The sequence below is a fragment of the Halichoerus grypus genome, chromosome 4 (assembly GCF_964656455.1).
Source record: "Halichoerus grypus chromosome 4, mHalGry1.hap1.1, whole genome shotgun sequence".
NCBI classification, from domain to species: Eukaryota; Metazoa; Chordata; class Mammalia; order Carnivora; family Phocidae; genus Halichoerus; species Halichoerus grypus.
Window position 1 is genome coordinate 69,862,295 of NC_135715.1, and position 20,743 is coordinate 69,883,037.

General features: G+C 43.3%; 1 protein-coding gene across 1 annotated transcript in view; it reads right to left on the reverse strand.

Moving 5' to 3' along the window:
- Positions 1 to 20,743, reverse strand: part of B3GLCT (beta 3-glucosyltransferase) — a 118,935-nt gene that overhangs the window by 80,518 nt on the left and 17,674 nt on the right. The window contains exons 3-4 of the mRNA XM_036070514.2: positions 15,382 to 15,421; positions 9,170 to 9,279 (exon numbers count right to left, since the gene is read on the reverse strand). Coding sequence (XP_035926407.2) covers positions 9,170 to 9,279; positions 15,382 to 15,421 — 150 coding nt within the window. The remainder of the gene's footprint in view (positions 1 to 9,169; positions 9,280 to 15,381; positions 15,422 to 20,743) is intronic.

Here is a 20,743-nt window from a genome sequence, read left to right on the forward strand (position 1 = left end):
ATAACCAGTGAGACCCACGATGACTGCCTCCATCAAGGAGAGTCCCCAGAGTTGCTCCAGGCAGGAGTCTGGCAAAGTCCACTATTTGTTCAAGGCTCAGTTCAAATGCCGTAACAAAGCCTTCACTGACCTTCCCGGGCAGGGCTGGGTGCTTCCTTGCCTGTGTTCTCAGAGTGTGACGTCACTGTGGCTTCATGCAGCAACGTGCAGTGTGTCCCCTACTAGAATGAGCCTGCTGGAGGGTGGGCACCGCCACTCACCTGCAAGAGGCCACCCTGCTGGGCATCACCCACCATTAGCACCCCGTCCCCAAGGAGCACTTGCCTCCTCTGCACACCTGCATGTGCTGGTCCCCACAGTACACCTCTAGCCACTGGGTACGGATGTCACTACCAAAAGAATGAGCTCTAAAGTGAATGGCTTCTGTGGGCCCCCGGCTCCAGACTCAGTCCTGATTGACACTGAGTGGCAACATCTGACTGGCCACACTCCATCACAGGCTGCCTCCCCCTGAACCCGGGGAGACCCGGCGCCTGGCCTCTGGCGTTCTTACTGGGCCAAGCCCCAGCTCCCACCAGACTCACTCAGAGAGAGTTCTCCAGGACAGGGAAGGGGTTCAAATGCTAGGCAGCCAAAAAGAGACAAATGCTCACAACATGGCCTTCTCCACAGTGGGATGAACTCGTTATTGCTGAGCAACCACCTCGGATGCAATGTGGGTCTCAATGTCCTGTTTTCTCCTGGGCCAATCTTGCCCAGGTCCTTGCTTAAAGTAAATATTCAATAAGGATTTATTAAATGAATGGATGGATGAATAAATTCTTACTCAACAGCAATGTAATCAAGTCTCCGATTTAATAAACAATTAATGTGATGTCTTAACACCTATCAGTTACTACAAAAAATGAATCTTCAGGAAGTAAGTAAGCATCCAACTGCTCTCACCTAAAAAGAGAAATTTAGTGATAGTCAGCAACACACTGTCAAAGCTAACCTTTCAGTGAAGTGCCTCATGCTGTCTCCTTGACAATAAAAAAAAAATTTCTAAAAACAGGAAACACAGAACCATCTTTTTTCTAAAGCTTCTTCACACTGATCTATGAAAGGTTTTGCTCTGGCTTATCTTATGGAAATAAGGTTTTTTTTTAAACTAATGAACCAAAGTCTGTAGACTAACTCTCCTCCAGCAAATAGCGATTTACAAAACTTTCTGTGAACAGGGAAAAAATATCATTTATTTGTTAAGGTTGAAATTCTTCCAGGTTTTAAATAAAGTTCATACCACAAAAGAAGACAATAAAATTGGAAGTGTCTGTTCTTTTCAAAAGCTATTTAGTTGGGGATGGGGAGAGTGGGGAAGTGTCTAAGCAGGTAGTTCGGCTCCATTTGGCCCAAAGCAGAAAATGTAATCCAACATCTGCCAAATGTAATGTATACAGCTGCAACATCCCCTCCCTCCCGTCCCCCCAAAAACTCTTATAAGAATATCCCACATCTGAACTTGCTTTTCTGTATTTGCAGGTTGCCTTAAAAACAGAACCATAATTTGTCTGTTTCTGCCCGTATTTGTCTCAGGTCCTGCCTCCACTGTGAAGTCAGGCCCCCCCCCCCCCACACACACACACTCACTCCTACAGGGGCTGACTTCCTCACTCAAAGTTGTTCCCCAACCAAGCATGACCCTTGCCCTGCACTCTGGTTGAAGCTCACACTTCAAAATGGTGCCAGAATTTTTGTTTTACTAGAACCTACTAAAAAAACCCACCATGATGCTTTTATAATCTTTCCTTTATTGTTTCCAGCTTAATCTTATTTTGAAATTCCTTTGGAGAATACTGGTTTCTGTAACTTTAGGCACGTGTTAATACCGCATACTTCTGAAGCTACGGTAAAAATGATCGCAGCCTCGGTTCCCCTTGGTTACTGGATCCAGGTCCCATCCGGGAGAAGACGACACTCAGAGGATGGCCTCTCCACCAACAACATAAGGACAAGACACTCTGATAGTGTCTTCACCAGAGGCCGAGCAGTTTGCTCCCACTCCAGATAACAAAAAAAAACATACACAAGTATTTCCACACAAACATCCATTCAAGAAGGAATTTTCTTAGGTTCAAAAAACAGAAGTCAAATCATAACTGACATACCGATGCTATGCACATAGGCATTCGAAAAAACACACACTCAAGTGTCTGATTAATTAAGAGATTGTTGCCCAAACTCTCCTTCCGGGTTTCTGTCAGCCTCACCTCCACGCGGCCTTTTGTTTGTGCACCTCTTTAAATAGCCAATCTTTGTAACTTCGCATTACCCCTCCATCTGTAATGCAGGGGGAAAAAAAAAAAAAAAAACTGAGGGAGAAAAATAGCACTTCTTCAAAATCTGTATTCTCATATCCACAGATCTGCATTTAGAAACCCCGTACTCATCAATCACATCCCCCATCTCACTGACCTCACTGATTTTACTTTCCATCCGTTCCAACCTAAAAAGACCAGTACATAGCCCACTGCGAACACATCCTTACTCGTCGCCCAAACTGCTCCCAAAATCCCAGTTGCCACCTGGCGTCCCTTCCTGACTACTTGTCTTTGTCTTCTAGTTCCGGTTTCCATGTTCTCGACTGACAGCCCTCCAGCTCATTTTTCCCGTCTTCCTTACCCTCTCAGGCTTCGCATGTGCAGTGGGCACTCTATTAACGTGTGCTTTTTACATATTGCTCTACTTCTTCCATGGTTTCAGATGTGCACCGTCGTTCTAAAGGGCCCTGGGTATTGCCTAGAGATGTCCTTTTACATTCATAAGTACCTCATATAACCGCAGATGTCCAATTAATATTTGTTAGATAAATATTTTAAGATGCTTATCTCAGACATCTAATACCTACCTAATGATACAGTCATTTCTATCATGAAGCAGTTACCATCTACCTCATCAGTAATTCAAAGAGCTAGAGGATCTTTCTATCCCTTCACTCCCCAGGATTCAAGAATGGTACTCTGCACATAGAAGAGCACTTGGTAAAGTCTGCTGGCTGACTGATTAGAAGAAACATATAACTACAAACTACAGAGCTGTTATAAGGTGCCTTATAAGCTTCAAATCTGGAGATGGACAAGACAACTCACAATGACCCAAATTATTTTAGAAACAAGGGAAAGAGTTTCACCACTCCAGCCACAACTCCTGGTACAGTACTAAGTTTCAGACAGAAAGTTAGTTTAGGCTCCTGTTTTTATATTCGCATTTAGAAGGTCGAAAAATGTTTGTGTTCTTAGTAAGACCGCTTTTTAGCACTTTGCGGCAAAACCGGCACAGGTAATGACTTGCCAAAGCAAAGAGAACAGCTAGAAGCAGATGCATAATCACAGAAACCATTAAATTTTTGCACCTTAATTTTTGGCAGATTTTGTAGTCAAGTGCAACCTGACAAGGGTAATGAATAAATAAACAGCAGTTCTAGACATCTGGTAGTGTGGGAGGAATAGATATTTTGGGCTATCAGATAAATACTCAAATGATAAAACTTACTGTTGATTCATCCCTTGGCAAGCAACTTTTGTGAATGCTCATGGTGGGCAAATCTACAGGGAAAACCCAAATTGCAACCTGAACACTTCATGGTTCAGTTCCCAAGTGACATGAGGGCCCCAGACATCCTGTTCAATTAGAGGTACAGCACACACCTGCCAAACCATGGGACTGACCCCTCCTCGAAGAAGCAAGCACCCTCCCCATCACAGTGCTGGGGATGCCCTGATAACTTCTGCCTTAGATTCTCCCTTTCTCCACTTCCATGGCTGATAATTGAGCTGTCAATTCTTTCTCAAGGATATGTCAATTCCTTAAAACAAGTTCTAGTTAAATTTTAAGTAGGGAGCCATACCTGCCTCTCAAAGGGACTTTGGCCCACCCCCATGTTTTGTGCATCTCAGCATTTAATTCTCTGAAGTTAACATTACTCCTCTATTTTCACGTAGTTCTAGGTCAGGGTATCCCAATACTGCCCCAAGGATTGTCTGCAAACCCTGTATTAGCTGTCAACTATCTTTGGATCTTTAAAATTTGACTTTTAATCACATGTATACCAAAAAAAAAGACTCTATAAAGAGAAAAAAATGAACCAGTATCAAGTATAGTTGCAGACTCTAAAATCTTTCTGACCATTTCAACTACCAAAACGGTGGATCTTGTGTGCAAATTAAATCCAAGTGTTAAAGTTTTGTCATAACTTCCTCAGTATTCACAGTTGGCTTCCATCCTAGGAAAGAACTTCAGAATAAGAAAAATAGACTATCTTATAATTAAAGGGAAGTTTCCTTATTGCTTTAGTCTAGACTCCATTTATTATCACAGAAATTAAATGCTGGAAAAGAAGGGTTTGCTTAACGATGTTGCTTAATTACTTGTCTTTAAACGTAAAACCAATATTGCCACCTAGTGGCAATCTAAGACAGCTCCTAAACACGTCTAACGTGCAAGCTGTAAACAGAAAGGACAATAAAAATTAAGTATAAGCAAACTGAAAATAGAAGCATAAAATTAAGTGCTAGAAAGGGTAAATACTTGAGTGAAATGGAACTTCTTTCTAAGCTTTAAAAGCTGAGAAAAATCTATCAGTGAAAAATGCAGTTTCTAATATTGTCCGGGGGCAGCATTGCACGAGGTGCCTCGGGGGATACAAAGATAAGTACAGAGCAGGTCTTGCCTCCCTTTGGATTCTGAAGGCAGGACACATGCCCTGGAGGAGAAAGGGCACTGCAGGGGAGCCCACGTGGAACACCAAAGGAGCATCCATGAAAGTGGCGGCCATCCTGCCGTCCATCATGGCGGACCAAGGCTGTCAAAGTAACAATAATAAACATTCAGCCATAAAAAGGAAGGAAACCCTGTCACATGCTACAACACGGATGAACCTTGAGGACGTTACGCTAAGTAAAATAAGCCAGTTCAAAAAAAAAGACAAATACTATATGATGCCACTTACATGGGGTACATAGAGTAGTCAGATTCATAGAGACAAAGTAGAAGGGTGGTTACCAAGGGCTGAGGAAAAGGGAAATGTAGAGTTGTTGTGTAATGGGTATGGATCCAGTTTCAGTTGGGAAGACAAAAAGTTCCGGAAATTGGTTACACAATGTGAATGTGCTTTACAGTACTTATACTTAAAAAGGGTTGAGGGCAAATTTTACATGCTTTTTTTTTTTTTTTAAACCACAATTAAGAATAGAAATAACAATAACAAGAGCACCAGCAACAGCAAAGCGCTCTGAGTAGGACGCCTCCTGAGGTAAGTACACAGGCAGGAATCCCCATAAGACAGCCCAGTGAAATGGACATTTCTGAGACCCTGTCTTACAAGTCCGGTCTAGGGAACAGGACAGTACTGATCACTGTTTGAAAGCCTATTCCTTCAGGTTCCCTGACATCAGACAATGCACCTTCTCTGTGTCTCACACACTCCTCCTACGTCCCCAGAGGGCTTCTGCTCTGCCCAGTCCCCAAACCCTGGTTTTCCCCAGGATCCCGCTGCTCCCCTGGAAGAAGTACTTTCAAGCTCTCAGCCACTACCTATGTATGTTCCTGATTCCAAAGCCACCACCTTCTGGTCAAACTGTTCTGAGTTTCAAGCAAACAAATATCCAGCCTCCAGCACCTGACACCTCCACCTCAGACTTCATGGATAGAAACCTGAAGTCATCTTGCACCCTGCAAACCTGCAAGTCCCATCCTGTGCCTCAGATGGCAGCCCCGCCCCACCCCACCTCAGCCCTAGCTGGGCACCGGTCCTGACTTCTCAGCCCTTCACCCCAACTGCCCCGGTTCTGGCCTCACACCCCCCCCACCACCAACACCCCAGCCAGCTCCACCCCTCACCCCTGGCCCAGTGCCTCTCACACTGCCTTTGACGAAGCACCAGCAGAGCTCTGCACCCCCACTTTGAGCAGCATCACCCTGGACAGCTCCCAAGAACCGTGGATTAGGCTCCTTGCCCCAGTCTCCGGTCTGTTCAGCTGTCCTCCTCACAGCCACCGGAGTGATGGTTTTAAAATACAGAGCTGACATGCGGAGGCCCTCATGGCTCTCCCTAGCAGCCGCTTTCAACTGGTGGTACCTGTAGTAACGGACTGTTGGTTCCTGCTGGGGCCAGAGATGCTAAATGTCCTGGATCTCAAAGAAATAGTTCTCAAATGCCCGGAGTGCCCCCCTGAGAGGCCCTGAGAAAGGCCTGGGCCCTTAAGAGGACATACAGCTCCTCTGCGGTCGGGTCCCTACCTAACCTTCCAGGTTGTGGCACGCACACTGCCCACCTCCTCCGCAACATGCTCCTGTTTCTCACCTGGCCGCCTTCACCTGTCTACAGAGAAACCCTCCCTGCTCCCTCCCCCTCTTTAACCTCACTAGTACCTGATTTTTTACTTATTTTTATTGTATTGTGGTAAGAACACTTAACATGAACTGTGTCCTCACAACGACTTTCTAGTGTACAACAGAGTACAATGCTGGAGTGCAGATCCCAGAGCTTAGTCATCTTACGTAATTGAAACTTTACGCCTGTTGCTAACTCCTCACATCCCCCTCCCCTGGTCCTCCCCTGGTTACCACCGCCCTGGTCTTTGATTTTATGAATTTGATGGTTTTAGATACCTCAAGTATGTGGAATCATGCAGTACTTGTCTTTCTGCACTTCCACCTTGCTTTAAAATTGCCCGTGTATGGGCCTGTCTCCTCTCCTGGACTGTGGGCTCTTCAAGCACAAGGACTATGCTTTGCTGGTGCCTACATGCCCAGTGCTTTGCTCTGTAAGTACTGAATGAATGAATGAATGAATGAGAGGTTCATAGATAAATTCTATTGACTAGGTGAGTCCTTGATATGTAAACAAAATCCTGACTTTAGCAGTGATATCAATTTGTCTCTTCTTCCTTTTAGTGATTAGAACCACCTTCTTGCTTTCAGTAATTAGAACTCCTTGCATTTTGGCTGGATCCAAAGGCCACCCAACTAGATATTACCTTTCCCAGCCTAGGTGTGCCCACATGACAATGGGATGTAGGGGGAAATGATGGAAATGACGTATTACCACTTCAAGTTCATATCCTTAAAAGGAAACTGGTTGTCCTACATACACCAGAATGCCAATGTCACGGTAGTTTACCAGTTCCAACCATGCCGATGAGGACAAGACACTTTAGCCCATGGGAAAGTAACAAAACAGAAGGATCCTGGTGCAGAGCTGTCAATCCCTGGCCCACCCACCAATGGACTATTTGTGAGGGGAAGTAAATCTCTACCTTCCTTAAGTCATTGCTATGTTGTCTGTGTTAAAGTAGTCAAGTGAATTTTCTTCTTCTTTTCCATATTGTCTCTCAAAGATTCACTTACTCATGAGATCATATTTTCCTAGCACCAACTCATACTCAATTTTTCACTCTACTCTTTTCTCTACATTCTGTTGTTTCACTGGGAGAAGTAAAATAGCTATTCTAGTTAATATGAGAGGGATTCACCACTATCAACTTAAGAATTAACAAAAAAAGTTTTTAAATAGAGAAAATAATTTACTTAAATTTTCATTTTAATTTGTTCAATTTCCTCTGGATTCAATTCAACTGCCATATGTTGAATACCCATTATGTTTAAGGTGCTATGGAGGAAGAAAAAGCAGATCAACCTGGATTAAATGGGAAAGATATATAATCTAAAACACACGACTCTGCCTCTGTAAGATGGAAGGTATTTTGGAGAACAAGGACACATATGGTTACATAAAGATACACATGCTCTTAATTCATATGAGTAAGGGATATATAAGTCTGTCCTGGTGTCATCACTGATTATGCATTTGGGGTAATTGCCAAGGCCCAATTGAGCTGAATTCCATTAATGCCTGTCTGGACCCAACTGAGGGATTATTCAGGCTACCAATTCCCCATCCTCCCCACCTCGGCCTTCATTTGGCCTCTCCACTAGTGCCTTTACCAGAGCAAATGGAAGAAGGCCATCCAGTCAAGGCTGCTGCATGTCTGCCTCTCTGATGAAATTAGACAAGGTTTAGTAGAAATCTCCAAAGTTGGGTTTCCAAACGAAGTATTTTAAACTCATCACCTGCTCCTATCTCCAATTACCAAAAAACAATCTGTCTTCTAGCATGCCAGTCTTTCCTTTCCCTTGAGAAAGTATGATCCTCCAAGGAGGGGAGGCAAAGACCTGTCCTTGTGAGGATGCTGGGAGGTTGGATGAATTTTATAGGTAAAACATTTAAAGGTTAAGCACAACTAAACCTTATGTTCAGCAGTGTCTCAGCCTTGAATACCATTAAGGTTAATTTGTCCATTGATATTTCCAATCCTTTATTTCCCAGCACTCACCAACAGAAAGAAAGCAATGCATCAGAGATACACATGTCCTGTCAAAGAGTTCTTGCCGACAGAGCTGAGGAATGGCCTTCATCTATAGACAAGCACATCTGTCTTGAAGGCCATAGCAATGCAGTGTAGCAAGCAGGCTTGGGGGAATTTTTTTTGCTCGGCTAAAGAAAGCACCTCTATGGCAAGACAAGGTAGATCTTCCTTTACTCAAACCTCCAGCATTATTCATAGCAGCTTTAGATTCAGTTCATGCCTATTTTAAACATTATTAAAATATGTACCTGCATGTGTCGATCTTTCTCTCCATAATCCTTCTTGGATATTACATTACAAATCAACCCAAAAGTCCAATTAATGATATCCAATTAAAAAACAGATTAAGAGACTCATGGAGGAAACACTAAGGTTAATGAAAATGTTACTTCAACATGAAAATTGCCTTAGAACCTGGTATTAAAATTTTGAATATTAATTATCCCTGCTATTTTAAGCCCTGCTTTTAAAATATTATTCCTTCCACTTCTTCTTATCATACTTTATGACAAAACCACAATAGTCCTACACAATTATGCAAGTCTCTTAAATTTAAAAAAAATAAGAAGAATTTAGAAGATGATGCATTGAGCATCAGGAATTAACAACAGCATTTTAAACAAGTCAATATTAAATAAGGAAAACAAGTCAGAAGAATTACTCTTATCTAAATAAAACGGATTCTCTACAGACGGAGTACTTTGGAAAACATGAAAGTAACAACAAATAAGTAACTAGCAGACATCCCAGCCATGACTACATACCTGTGTAAGATTTGCTGCTTGCTTTAAGATGCTTTTTTTTAACTGTTCTGCTCTCTTTGCATGAAAAGAATTACTTTGACTCTGGATGACAAATACAATTCCTTTTAAATCTAGAACCAAAGGAAATAAAAAGGTTTTCAGGTATTTATTTTTCAACAATTGAAATACACTTAAAAACAAGTTTAAAAAAAAAAAAAAGCTGCAAGGCAAGCTTTCAGGCCATAAACTCTTAGGGAAAAAAATCAATTTAAATGTAATCATAGCAACAAAAATCTCTTTTTAAACTGATCTCTGAAACATCCTTCCTAGAAGTTAGCAAGTAAATAAGCTCACTGTACTAGATCAAATTTGTGGCAACAAACTATGAATCCGCTCCTGCATCTGTCGAAACAATGACGGTAAATGTGAGAAAGTATGAAAATGTCTACAACACTGGCCTCCCCAGTAGCTGAAAATCTTGTTTGCCACTAGCCTTCTCACAAGCCACACATAATCCTACATTGCACCATTACCTGTTATGGGCTGAAGGGTGTCCCCCAAATGTCATCAGTTCAAGTCCTAACCCCAGGACCACAGAATGTGACCTTACTTGGACTGGGTCTCTACAGAGAGGCACTCAAGTTACAGTGAGGTTGTTGGTGGGGGTCCTAATCCAGTATATTTGGTGTCCTTACACAAAGGGGAAATCTGGACACAGACACACAGAGGGAAGATGATGTGAAACCACCGGATCTACAAGTCACGGAGAAAGGCCTCCGAAGAAACCAACCCTGCTCACACCTTGAGCTCAGACTTCTATCCTTCAGAACTGTGAGCTACATTTCCGTTGTTTAAGCCACACAATCTGTGGTACTTCGTTTCAGCAGCCCTAGCAAACTAATAACACTACCTCAAGAATGTTCTGGATGGCTCCTTAAGGTGACACTCAACAGTGACTGTTTCTGTCCCATCAGTTCATGAGAGCTTGCAAATAAATAACTCCATAATCTCTACTCTACCTCACAGGGCACCTAGCCAGAATTAAGTGATATCTCCAGGAAAATGGCCACAATTCCACAGTAGCAGGGCTTCAGCAAGAAGTGTGGCATAAAAGCCCATCTACAACAACACTGGAAGCATTTGCCAGCCCCCTAGAGACTCGCCTCAGGGTGGCCACCTTGCTTGCAATGACGAGCACAGAGTAAACCCTCTCGAATGTTAGGCCCCTGACCGGGGAAGACTATCGGAGGTCTTGCCAGCCAAGATGGTTGCTCAGTCTCCACAATGGAGAAGCATGTTAGGTTCTGAGTTTGCAATAAAGCAACAGACAGAAACAGCCATTGGATCAGCACCCTGCCTCCAGACAGGGGCGTTGGCAGAAGGCAGACTTCACATAAACTGTAGCCTCCAGCCCGGCTTACAGCAACGAATGTAGGGACCTACCCCGCCCCGTGCCTTTCCTTTTAACACCTCGACTTAGAGACATAATCTGGTTTTAATTTTATCCCATATATTTTATTGTTCTTATGTTCAGTTCTATAGTTCCATTCATTTATTCAATCACTCAAATATTCATACAATAAATAGCTCCACAGTGAGCTATCTAGATCCTAAAAATAATCCAAAATGCTCTTTGGTTAAAACTCAATAAAAAATTTAAAAGGAAATGCTCAACAACCTACTGAATATGACCTAATTCTTTTCTTATAGGAGTTTATATAAATATGAACATTCTACATACCTATCTCTATTTCAAATCAGCTTCTTGGCTCTATAAATAGGACACACAGATAAGACTTAAACGAGTATCTTATGTTTCTACTGAAATGTAATATTTGATCTAGTATATCTGAAACATTAATGTAAGTGACATATCAAAAGAGGAGTTATAAAGACTTACTTTTGTTAAAAATGAAATAAACTTCAGAGAATAATTTTTACAAAATTTAATAAAGCTGAAGATGCACATTCCCGATGACCCAGAAACTCCACTCCTACTAATCATCCTTGAGAAATTTGCATATGTATAAACAAGGATATATAACAAGAGTGCTCACAGCAGGATTGTGTAAAAGGAAAAAATTTGAAGCAACTCAAATACCCACTAGTAAGACATACAAATTGGAATACCATGCAGCAACGAAAATTAACTAGCACTCGATGCATCAATCCAGATGGATATTATAGATGAATCCTACAGACTGAAAAACAAAAGCAAGCTACAAAGGAATAACCATATAAATCAATGGTTTGGGGGCACCTGGGTGGCTCAGTTGTTAAGCGTCTGCCTTTGGCTCAGGTCATGATCCCAGGGTCCTGGGATCAAGCCCTACATTGGGCTCCCTGCTCCGCGGGAAGCCTGCTTCTCCCTCTCCCACTCCCCCTGCTTGTGTTCCCTCTCTCGCTGTGTCTCTGTCAAATAAATAAATAAAATCTTCAAAAAAAATAAAAATAAAAATCAATCAATCGTTTGTGAAAAGATAAGCACAAATATATATAAGATGGATATATACCATACATATGCATATATATACATATCATATACGATCAGAAAATATAAAAGATTACATGCGAATGATATAAACAACAAATCAAGATCATGGTTAAAAGGCTCCCACCGTATTAGGAAGGTTTTATTTCTTAAACTAGATGGTAGATACATGGATGTTCATTATATTACTCTTTGCGGCTTCCTATATATTCAAAATAATTCATACTGGAGTTTTTAAAAGAGCAAATCCATCTGTCAAAAGGTTAATCCTGCAGTAATCAACTCCTGCCTTTTCTTCTACCAGATCAGCAAAATTCCTACCGTCCCACAAAGACAACAGTTCTTCCACATGGGGAAGAGGCTTTGCAAGAAGAAAAAAAGGGAATTCTTCTCCTTTGCTTGTACCTGAGTCACGTGCTATGGGTTGTATTTGTTTTTCCTGCTACTAAGAAATCATCACCTTCCTTCTTCTCATGCCTTGATCACACGTGCTATGTGCATTCATCCAGCAAACATGTCTAAGTCTGTACTGAGTGCATGGTTCTGGCCTGTTGAGAGAAGCAAGCACAGCCCCAGCAAGAGCGAGCCTGAGCAGAGGTCAGAAGGCAGCCATTATAATACAGAGCCAAGTGGGGACCTATGGGAGGAAGGGGGGTGGCAAGTGCAAGAGAGCTTCTGGAAAGGGGCATTTCCTGTGCTTCCTTTAAAATGCAGCAATTTTCTGCAGACTCAGGCACAGAGGGTAGCAGATCAGGGGCAGAGAAGGAAGTGGGGTGATCACAGAGCCCACAGCCTGCCTTCTCTCTGTGGCATCAGGAATCGATGACCGGGGAGTCTGTCAGGCATTTCTGAGAAAAAGGTGAAGGGAATGGTCAGTGATAAAGTTAGAGGGGGAGGCTGGCTCAGCCAGATCAGATCATGAAGGATTTAAGTGCACACTAAGAGGGTGGATCTTTAGATTAATAGCTTTCAAACGAGGGAAGGGCCACAGAGCCATCCGGGACCCCAGAGAGTGGGGCCTTCCCAGAAGAAGCGATGAGGACCCTGTGTCCTGGGGATGCCCACAGAAGAGGTGGGAGGAGCTTCGCAACAGAGGGAACAGTGAAGGTGTGGGGGAGCAAGTGGAATTAGGGCTCTGAAAACAGTAACAGTTAGGCATGGCTGAGAAACAGGACGCATATGGGGCAGTTACTGGTGATGAGGCAAAAGAGTAAGGGTGCACCTAACCCAGTTCCGAAAACCCTGTTAATAAGGAATGACATCCATTTACAAGCCATTCAGCCCCACCTGCATTCCAGAAAAAAATAATAATAAATAAATAAACCAGGTTAGCACAGTTAGGTGCTGAAAGCTGCTTATATACTTAAATTACTGATGTTCTTTATATCAGCTCCGAGAAGTATTTTTCTGAGAGACATCCTAAGCCCTCCCTAACTGGATCACATTCTGGCTGAGTCTAGACGCCAGGGCTCACCTTGGTGGTGGTCTTCTCTGCCTATGCTGTCCCACCCTCTGACTCTTAAGCTCCTGCTGCCCAGTCAATGGAGCTAAATAAGACGATCCCCCTATCTCCTTATCACTTCAGTCACACTCCCCTGAACTCACTGCAATTTGTCAACGGCAAACACTATCACAACTCAAGACAGATGGTCGTTGTTTCTCCTCCAGGAATGTACAATAAATGGGCCGTACACTGAGTGCCTGACAACAATGAGCGGCGTGATGGGCCAGAAGAGGAAGATAAAGAAATCAGTTAAGACTAGGAAAGAACCCGTGTGGGTCTGAGGCCAATGGTAAGTTGCAGAGCATTAAGAAAAGGTGATGGAACCAAGGAGGCCATTAGAAAAGATCCCTAAAGGAGAAATAATAATTCCTTGAAGGAAAAAGAAATCAAAGGTTTTCCTCTTCTCAGTTGCTGAGCACCTATCGTGTGCCAAACGCTCTACTAAGCGCTAATCCTTCCGGGTCCAAGGTAATCTAGAAACATGGATTCCATCCTGCTGCTGTCTCTCTGAGGAGGAATCAGTGTTCTTCTGATAAAAGCCGAATAGCAAGCAGCCTTAGGACTTAAGGCTGAGGAATAAATATGCACACACACAATACATGAAGAGCCACTCCAATTGTGTTCTACTTGGTGAGAATAATTGTCACCCATGAAATCTACTGACAAGGCAGTGAGCCAAAACAAAAAATTCTACCCCACCCTGAGTGTGGCGAGACTCTGATTCTTCTGGGAGGCTACTTTTGTAACACACACCCCCAAACCCCCTGGGCCTGCAGACCCAGGTTAACACTGTGGCAAATAAGGCTCCTGGGTCTTTCTTGGATATGCTGATACCAAATCACATATCACTAGATTTGCCATTTGTAATTGCAAGAATGTCAATTTACTTATCCAGGTAACTTCCCCTTGGTACTTTCAAGCCCATGTCCCAGACTAGTGACATTAATTCATTTAATAACCATTTTCAGACTTTCAGGGCGCCTGGGTGACTCAGTCGGTCAAGCACCCAACTCTTGATTTTGGCTCAGGTCATGATCTCTGGGTGGTGAGATGGAGCCCCACGTCAGGGTCCATGCTGGACGTGGAGCCTGCTTAAGATTCTCTCTCTCCCTTCCCCTCTGCCCCCCAACTCTAAAAATAAAAATAAAAAATAATCATTTTCTACAAGAGCCCCATCAAATCTCATAAAATAAACACACAAACACATGCCCAAACCCACAAGTGTTGGCAGCAGAGAGAACATCTCCACATGGGGAGGAGTGGCTGAGCCATCCAGGGTATCATAACATAAAGAAGAAAAAGCAATGAACCAACGCGGCTCCTTCGGAGCTGAAGACATGCATGCCCGGGGCCCAGCACAGGCCATCCTCCCTGTACCACCCAGGGGCCCTCTCCTGCCTTCTAGACTCCACAGAACCCAGGCCTGTGAAAGGAAGTCTAGAAACGAAAATGTGCCCTTTCTCTCCCGTCCAGGGCCCACCTTGCAGGTCCCCACGGCCTACCCTGGGACCACCGACATCGACAAAGTTCACAGCCTTTGGGAAAAGACCCAACATGCAGATGTCAGCCTTATCATCTCGTCAAAACACTGGGGCATATTTCTCACAATACCAGAAAACAACAACAACAACTGTGACTTCATGGTCACATTTTTGAAGATGCTTACAATATACTGAAAGGGAGGACAAATAAGGGTGCACAGGGGCTGTGATGGGGGTACAGGGTGTCTACAATGACGCAAGTAGCTGCTTCTGTACCAGGGTTCTCGGGATAGTTTGACAGATGTGGTTGGTAAGCTAACCCCTACGGAAAGTGGTGTCTGCAAGTCCACAAGTGGGGAATCTGGCCCCAGGCAGAGGTTAGTCCTTTTCTCCCACTAAGTGTGGGCCTAGAATGACAGAGACTGTGTCTTACTTGTCCCCGTCACCCCCACAGTGGTCAACTGGCCCAGTCCCCCACCCTTATTGGAAACTCAATAAATGAGGGTCAAGGGAATTCAATCTAACCTACTGGCTGTTGTTTCCAGTACAAATCACATGCCACTATGTCGATCTGAAAAGTGTTCTCCCTGGGTCTTCATGAGGGTAGATGTGGGGCCAGGCCCAAGACAGAACATTTGCACAGCAATACTGACCTTCTAAATAAAATCAGAAAGAGAATTCATTTCACTGAAATATAATTTACAAGAAATATACCTGGGTACATACTCATAAGTTTAAAAAAAAAATCATTACTTACCTATGTCATTTTTCCTTGAGACACCACTTTTCTCCAAATTCTGTATTTTGGACAAAAGAGAAAAAGATAAATCTCCTCACATAACAAAGCTAGCAAAACACCAAATAAATATGCATGGTACACAGTAACATTTGGGGGAAGACGGAGAAGAGGAGAGCTTGGCAATGCTTCCCTAAAACTGGGGCGGGGGGAGGCGGGGGGGGAGAGCAAAGATGAGCTTCTGCGTCATGACAGGAGCCTCCCACGAGGCCCTTTCTTACTTCTTACGTGCTCTTGGGCAAGTCACGTAATTGAACTGAGCCTCTTTCCTCCCGTGTAAAATGGAGCTAAAGCTAAGGCTTAACTGGTTCACAATGTTCTTGGGAGAGTTCATTTAAAAACCCCCATGAACTCAAAAGCATGGCAAACAAAACAGAGACAGTTTCAATGCTGGCAGTGTGGCTCATGAAGATGAGCCCCACAATTACAGTATTTATCATCTTGTGGGCTCCGACATACTGGCATCCGGAACATCACCACGATGTTCTCTTTCACCTGAGGAGCAGCACTGGGGGCCTCAACGGGGCCCGAGGAGCACGCAGCCTGCGGTTCGTGAGCTACAGAGCTCTGGACACAGGAAATCTGGACGTGGGCACAGAGACACCCGATCCTGATCCTGGGTAGATCAGGAGAGGGGCTCGTAAAAGATTTCTCTGACAAAGTGCGAAGTGTCAGCGGCTAAATCTGCCGTTTTCGAGGTCTTCTCCAGCAGACAAGGAAGGAATTTTCTCCCTAATTGTCCTTTTCTGCTTCCAACTGCCATTCACTATAATTATAACAATTGGACAGCGGCAAGTATCCTTCAATTTTCTTCACAGACTGCAATAAGAAATGCACTTGTGAGCCTTTACCAACAAAACTGGGAACAGCTCAAAAGCCAAGATACAGCCACACAGAGATGTATCCTCTCAGAATGCCAAAGGGACCATGACAATAGACAGGGAGGGGAGAGAGGGAAACAGGAAACAGGACAGTGTCTACCTTTGGCAGCATTTCCTACAATTATCTTTGTCTCAAGAACAGAAATACCACTGAGTGGAGGAGAACCCCATAGTTGGGTACTGCTTTGTTACGCCTTGGGATCAAGTGACACTTACTTCTGATAAAACACGGACTTTTTGGAAAAGCCCACTAGAAAATACTGGAACCAGAAATGCCGCTCAGCGTTCACCCCTAACCTGCTGCCCACCCCTTGGCCAAGCTGCCCACTCCCAAGCTGGCCAGTAGATGAGGATCGTGGAAAATTTACAAGTTTAGACTTAAAAATAGAATTGGAGTGGGTAAAGAAAATATACTGTACACACACAGTGGAATATTATTCAGCTTTAAAAAGGACGGACATTCTGGAACATGCTACACCAAGGTACCTTGAGGACATAATGCTAAGTGAAAGAAACCAGACACAAAAAGATAAACACTGTACGATTCCACTTACAGCATCATCTGATTCATAGAAACAGAAAGTAGAGGGATGGTTGCCAGGGGCCAGGGAAGGAGAACAGAGAGCTGTTTAATGCGGACATTTTGTTTTGTGAAATGGAAAGAGACCTGGATATTGTCTGCGTGACAGTATGAATATCCTTAATACTGCTGATCTGTACACTTAGAAATGGTTAAGGTGGTAAATTTTATGTTATGTGTATTTTATCATAATTAAAAAAAAGAGAGAGAGAGAGAGAGATGATCCAATCCAACACTCCCCTTTACAAATGAGAAAATGGAGGCTCAGAACAGGTAAAGGATTTGCCCAGAGTCCAACAGTCATTCTAGCCACAGAACCAGGATGAAAATCCAGGTCTTCTGAGTTCTTCCCAACGTTCCTTTTATCCACCCACGGGATAATGCATGCCCTGTCTTCCTCCAGAGGTATTCTTCAGAAAACGTGCACCAGAAGAAAGCTCACTTGAGAGTGAGCTCCAAGTGATACCCACAACAAAAGTCACCTTTAGCAATAAGCTGAAAGATTAAAAAAAAAAAAAATACCCTGAACTCAGTGTTTCCTGACTAACTTAAGCTGGAAACCAACTGGACTTCCTACCACATCTCTTTGTGAAAACAAAGAAAATCAACCAAAATTACATATATTTCCATTTGTTATTAAGCCCTGCGGCTCCAACTGGCTGAAAACAAGAGCTCGGAAATGATTAACCATTTCAAATGGCTCGATTTGTAAACTGTAAAAATAAAACATCCAAGAATGGTTGCATTAAGTGAACTGAATGGAACCAAAATGGTCTTGAGCAATTTCCCCTTTGAGAAAGAAAATTAGACTAAATGAACGAATTGACAGGACATTTAAAATTCTGTCTCCAGCTTTCCTCGTGAAAAGGCTTAGCTCTTCCTAAGAAGAAACATGTGGTTTGTTTCATTATCTCTGCTGCCATGTTTCTTACACTATCAATATCAGTCAAAATGTGCTGTCAGTTTTGTAAGTCAACTGAACTGCTATTCAGATAGGAAAGAGATTTCTTACTAATGTATCTACCCCACAGGCAGCTCCTACCCTAGCTGGGAAAAGACAAATCCAAGTCACCCTCTGGTACAGGTTTTATTGGTGAAGGCACGATAGATTTGAACACCTGTAATCCACATATGTACGGCCTTGTTTACAAAGCCTTCATGAAAAGAAGATAAAACATCCTCCCAAGAATTTGACAGGAAATCTTTTAAGAAGAGAAGTAAAATGGCATCTTGTACCCAGTCACAAACAACCACCACCCCCCTAGACGTTGAATAAAATGAATTGGTCAGGATGTGTTCATCAGTGGACTCATCTAAAAGCTGGTCCTGGTTTTTAATTCTGCCCCCACCATTTAGTAGCTCAGGCCTCAGTTTCTCATCTGTAAACAGGAAGAATAATTATATCACAGGGTCGTTGTGGGAATTTCATTAGGTAATATAATGCTGAGCGGAGCATCTGCCCAAAGAAAATGCTCAATAGTTGTTAACTACTAGTCTTTTTTAATCATGAACATCATCTACTTCATATGAAGTCAACTAACACCATAAAAGAAATTTAACTGATAAAAGCAGTAAGGTCTATAGTTCCTCTTTTATACTTGGATTTGCTTAAGATTCCTCTCGCAAGACTGCGTAGGTCTTTCTTGCTGTCCTATCAGGTACACATTTAAATAGGGTCTGGCACTGTTTCAAGTGGTAGACACACACACACACACAATCTTCAAGACAGCTTTTTGATATAGGTCCTATTACCCCATCTCCTAGATGAGGAAGCTGAGGCCAAGAGGGTCAGTAAGTCCCACAGCATATCAGTGTTGGAGGAGGGACGTGAACCACAGTGTCCAACCCTACCCCTACATGACACAAGATACAGTATCATAAGCCACCACAGGGTGTGAGTCTGGGCAAGAAAGACTAGAGGTTGAAGCAGTGGGCGCCGTGGCTGAGGGGGTTCCGCGGCCTGGAGCTCGAGCCTGGCTGGGCAGGCTCCCCTGAAAGCTGAGCTAGGTCAGAATCCGGGTCAGTGCCAGGGACCAGGAACCCAGAAGAGGTGCCTAGGCCCAGAGGTCAGGCCCCAGGCGGTATGACAGGGGCAGCACCCAGAATTCGGATGTGAAGCCACCAGATGTCCTGATGTGTGGGGCGGGCCCCCAACCCTGAGCAGGGATGCTGGCATTCGGACAGAGCACTGCCTAGGGCCCCACACTAAAGCAAGCAGTGAGGTGAGGGGCAGGGAAGGTGGGTGCTTCTGAACAGCACGGCCCGGCAGGTCCTGATCAGTTCTGCCGAGGGTGATCAACTAATGATAATCCCAAATTAATGTGGTTGTTGGTAAGAGCCTTAACTCCTATCTCCAGGTTCATCTACGACTTTGGGCGAGCTTGGACAAATGAATTCTTCCCCAGATCCCAGTCTCGGGTATGGTCTAGACATTTTATCACTGCCTCTCCTCAGGGGATTAATGGTTTTTTTGGCTCCGTGGCCTAAGCACAGATGGGGTTAATGACATTTTTCAAGGACTTTAATACCTTTGCATGAAAAGTGACACGAAGATATAAGACTCACCTTATTTCTATCTATATTTATATTTATATATACATATATATTTAAGAAGACATATACATATATATTTCCCCATTTGAAAAGGTGGGTTAGAACCTATGCTTGTAAGTATAGGTTATAATTCTCAATTCATTACACAAAATTTTAATTCCTTATTAATATCCCTTAGGTAGCACTTTAAATTCATTTCAAATGAGTTTTATTATTGCCAAACGCACATACACATTATAATGCACACAGCTATATAATATAAAATTACGGTATGAAAAATTCAAGGATTCAGGAAATTAAGACTCTGACTTCACCTTTTATTTTTTTTTAAAGATTTTATTTGAGAGAGAGAGAGCAGAATGGGAGAAAGTGCAGGAGCAGGGAGGAGGGGCAGAGGGAGAGGGAGAAGCAGATTCCGGGCCTAGCAGGGAGCTCCAGATGCCAGGCTCCATCCCAGGACCCTGGGATCATGACCTGAACCCAAGGCAGACACTTAACCAACTGAGCCCCCCAGACGCCTTTTAATTGCCATGTGACCTCAGTCAAATCACATAACTTCTTTGAGGCTAAGTTTTCTCTGCTATGCAGGCATGCCTCCTTTTATTGTGCTTCGCTTTATCATGTTTTGCAGATACCGTGTTTTTTACAAACCAAAGGTCGGTGACAACCCTGCGTCCAGCAAGTCTATCGGTGCCTTTTTTTCCAACAGCATTTGTTCACTTTGTGTCTCTGTGTCCCATTTTGGTGATCCTCACAATATTTTAAATTTTTTCATTATAATTACATTTGTTATGCGGATATCTTTGATAGCACTATTGTAATTGTTCTGGGGTGCCCTGAGCTGCACCCATAAAAGAGGATAAACTTCATTGACAAATGGTGTGTGTGTTCTGACTGTTCCACTAACTGGCTGTTCTCCCTTCTCTCTCCCTCTTTTCTGGGCTCCCTATTCCAAGACACAACAATACTGAAATTAGGCCAGTTAGTAACCCTACAGTGGCCTCTAAGTGCTCAAATGAAAGGAAAGGTCACGTGTCTCTCACTTTAAATCAAAAACTAAAAATGGTTAAGCTTAGTGAGGAAGGCATGTTGAAAGCCGAGATAGGCCCAAAGCTAGGCCTCTTGCACCAAACATCAGCCAAGCTGGGAATGTGAAGGAAAAGTTCTTGGAGGACATAAAAAGTGCTGCTCCAGTGAACACATGAATGATAAGAAAGTCAAACAGCCTTACTGCTGAGGTGGAGAAAGTTCGAGTGGTCTGGAGAGAAGAGCAAACCAGCCCCAGCATTCCCTTAAGCCGAAGCCTAAT